Raw genomic sequence first — 3,423 nt, 5'->3', positions numbered from 1 at the left:
GGGGGGGGGGGGGTCTTTTTCCTTTATGAGCGTTGTTTGAGAAGATATGTATGAAATGGGTGCTTGAATGTAAGAGGAGAGGGGTCATGGGGGATCTTGATTTGGGTTTTTGTTTTTGTTTTTTGTTGCATGAATACTTCAACTAAAAGAAGAACTAAGAGAAATTGGTGCATCTACTAGTTTAAAATGTGCGTTTTCAGTGACCTGGGGGTGGTGAAAAGGGATGGATGTTTTTGTTTCTTTAATTTCAATACCGCTAAGAATTATTGACCACATTGAAGAAAAGGCAATACAAAATAGAGCGAAGTAGGTGGTTTCAGTATAATGATTTAAAGGGGGGGGGGGGTTCGATCCGTAACCAGTCGTAAAACTGGTTCGGCAAAAGTGCACATCGTCGGCCAGCTGTTCAAATGTTATACGTCGGGAATCGTGGCGAAATTAGCCTCTCGTCAAAACGATACAATCGAACAAACAGGTATTTTACTCCCTTTTGGCAATTTTCATAAAATTTTTGTTTTTTGTAAACACCTATAATATCCTTAAAAAATACATTTCTGTGTAGATTTTACTGAAAATGGTCGATTTAAGTCACACCAAAATGTAAATTTTCTTTTTCCAAGGACTCAAGCAATGGATGTCACCAAATTTTGGCGGCCATTTTCTCGTCAATTTTACCTTTGAAATGAGGTGACTCCCACCTCTAAATTGCAAATATCTCGACTTCTGCTCAGGATAGGTGAGTATTTTTTTTTCATCGAAAGCTAGGCAAATTAACAGGCTTTATGATACAAATAACTCACATGCCCAAAAGTTGACGAGCATTTGATTCCACTGCGTCGTGACACGGAATTATATACTAAGCTCAAAAGCTTGACCTTTTCTTTAAATTGCGGTTTCTTAATCTGTGGTATTGGTTTCGCGTGCTCCTGAAATATTTTGTTCAAATTCAAATTCTACATGTGGAATAATTAATCAAGAAAAAAACCCAAAGTAGATACAAGTGTTAAAAGAATTTTTAAAATTGTGCTTTCTGTGCTTAGAACATTTGAACAGCTAGCTGACGATGTAACAGACAAAAGTATTTTCTAATACTGAGCTTTGAATTTAAGATTCCATCTCCTGTTCCTGCTCTTAGGTAAAAGGAATAATTGACAATCAAACTAGTGTTTATTATGTTTTACGACACTGTCGAAACAATTCTTAACTTGTGCTATAGCTGCAGAATAACAAAACTTACCCCACTGAAATATCCAAAAGTGGTGGGTATATTAGAAATGACATCTGTCAAAAGATGGAATACGTCGACTTTCTTTAACTTGCGCTCTGAAATAAATGGGTGACAAATGTATATATTACTAGATGAGAACAGAAATCATGCGCTAAATTATACTTACCACGGACATGTACCGTCAAAATTTGAGGCACTCGAGTGAGACGGGCCGGGCTGGGATCGGTTCTCTGTTAGAGGTGGGCAAAATCCCGATAATCTCTCCGGATAGCCGGAAAATTCTCAATGAAACATTATCCGAATTCAGACTCTTTCCTGACACGTTTGCGGAAGTGGGTGCACCAATTTGTTGAAGGGGTTCTAGCCCGTTTTGTCAAAGTGGTTCTAACACATGGAAATATGCCAAAGCAGTTCAGAACATATTTGCCGAAGAGGTGAGCAAAAATATACTTACCGGCAAAAGTAATGCGAATTCACATGACACTAGAAGAGAGCAAATTGAAGCAATATTTTTATTTAGAGAAACGGGTTTGAGGTGTTTAAAATTGCACAAAACAATGTTTGAGAGTTGGGGATTTGTTTGGGGACAGATTTTGTTATTGGGCATCAATGACCTTGATCTTGGGGCTTAAGTTCCAGTCAGTATCTGGTATGGCCCCCATTAGCGTTGATGACAGCAGTGCAATTGCGGTGCATAGAGTGGACCAAGCGATTGATTTGGCAGTTGGGGACCTGCACCCACTCCTGAAGAATATCATCCAGTTGTGTAGCTGTCCGGGGTCTGGGCTGGAGTTGGTTGAGACGCCTCGGAAGGATGTCCCAAAGGTGTTCTATTGGGTTCACAACTGGTGATCGGGGTGGGTGAGGCATGGTGGGTATGTTGTTCTGCACCAGGAACTGCTGGGTAGCACGTGCTATAAGAGGGCGGGCGTTTTACTGCTGAAAGGGGTGGTTTTGAGGTCTCTGGAAAAATAAAGCAACATGGGGCTGCAGAACTTGGTTGATGTAGGGTTGTTCCGTCGCTTCGTTACCACGTCCTGGTCCTAAATGTTGGAAGATTAAGGGGCCCAGTCTTTTATTGATACCGATTGTGCCCCATATCATCCCGCTTTGAACTCCCCGTGGGTCTCTCTCCAAGATGTTCTCGTCAGAGTACTGTCCGGGACGGCGCCAAATTCGGAGCGGTCTATTATCAGGATTGATGCAGAAGCGACTCTCGTCTCTGAAGATCACACGCTGCCACTCTTGATGACGCCATTTAACGTGGTTCTGAGCCCACTGGAGACGAGCTCGTCGATGATGGAAGTTCACGGGTGCTCTCTGCTCCGGACGCCGACAACGCAGCCCCGTGGCCACAAATCGGCGGCGTATGGTGCGGTCACTCACGGCTCTACCGTGCGTTCATATGGTGTTCTGGGCTGTCAGGGAGGCAGACAATCGTGGATCTCGGCGATGCTGACGCACGACGAAGCGGTCTTGGGCAGCTGTTGTCAGTTGAGGTCTTTCGCTTCTTTGGAGATCTCTCGTGGAGTTGGTTGCCTAGAATCTTGTGTAGGCTGTAGATAGTGCTGGCATGCACTCCCAGGACTGTTGCCACCTGCTGAGGGCTCTCGCCGGCTTGCAGACGTCCAATTTCTCTTTCTCGATTTTCCGCACATAATCTTGGCAGCTTGACTATTCCACACTCAATCAAACATTTTAGAGCAGAGAATTTCAAGGCCCGACCAACTTACATGTGAGCAAAAATTCACGATTCAATTCACGTTTTAACTGCGTACCATTGAGAGGGTTGCTTTGTCAGGTTGTATTGTATGATGCATAATCGGGCAATGAGCGTGTTGTGGTTTTTTTTAATCGAGACAATCTAATAACAAGAACAGATTGTGAATAGAGACAAACGAAAACTCACGAAAATACTCAGTTTTGTTTTCTATACATGGTGTTACTTTTTCGCGTTATTTATGCAGGTCGGTATATTATCCGGATTTTTTCCTAAAGCCAATCATTGCCAAGCCCTAGTGGGTATATTCCAGAGAGTTTACAGTAATACCAGAGAGTTTACAGTAATATTACTGTAAACCCTCCCTGGTAATTATAACCCCTCTCTGGTATATTCTCTTGCGCGAGCGTCTTCCACGGACGTCGCGTGCGCTGCGCGCCACACGCCGCCTTAATATTCTCTTTACCTTCCCCCC

General features: G+C 43.2%; 1 protein-coding gene across 1 annotated transcript in view; it reads right to left on the bottom strand.

Annotated features, from left to right (window-relative positions):
• The window catches only part of LOC101846614, a gene marked incomplete in the record, with an annotated part of 36,952 nt that overhangs the window by 15,224 nt on the left and 18,305 nt on the right, over positions 1 to 3,423 (bottom strand). The window contains 1 exon segment of the mRNA XM_005088951.3: positions 1,238 to 1,323. Coding sequence (XP_005089008.2) covers positions 1,238 to 1,323 — 86 coding nt within the window.

This window comes from Aplysia californica, unplaced genomic scaffold (assembly GCF_000002075.1).
Source record: "Aplysia californica isolate F4 #8 unplaced genomic scaffold, AplCal3.0 scaffold00001, whole genome shotgun sequence".
Classification (NCBI taxonomy): Eukaryota; Metazoa; Mollusca; class Gastropoda; order Aplysiida; family Aplysiidae; genus Aplysia; species Aplysia californica.
The sequence above is the reverse complement of the archived record's forward strand: the minus strand, read 5'-3'. Positions and strand labels throughout refer to the sequence as shown.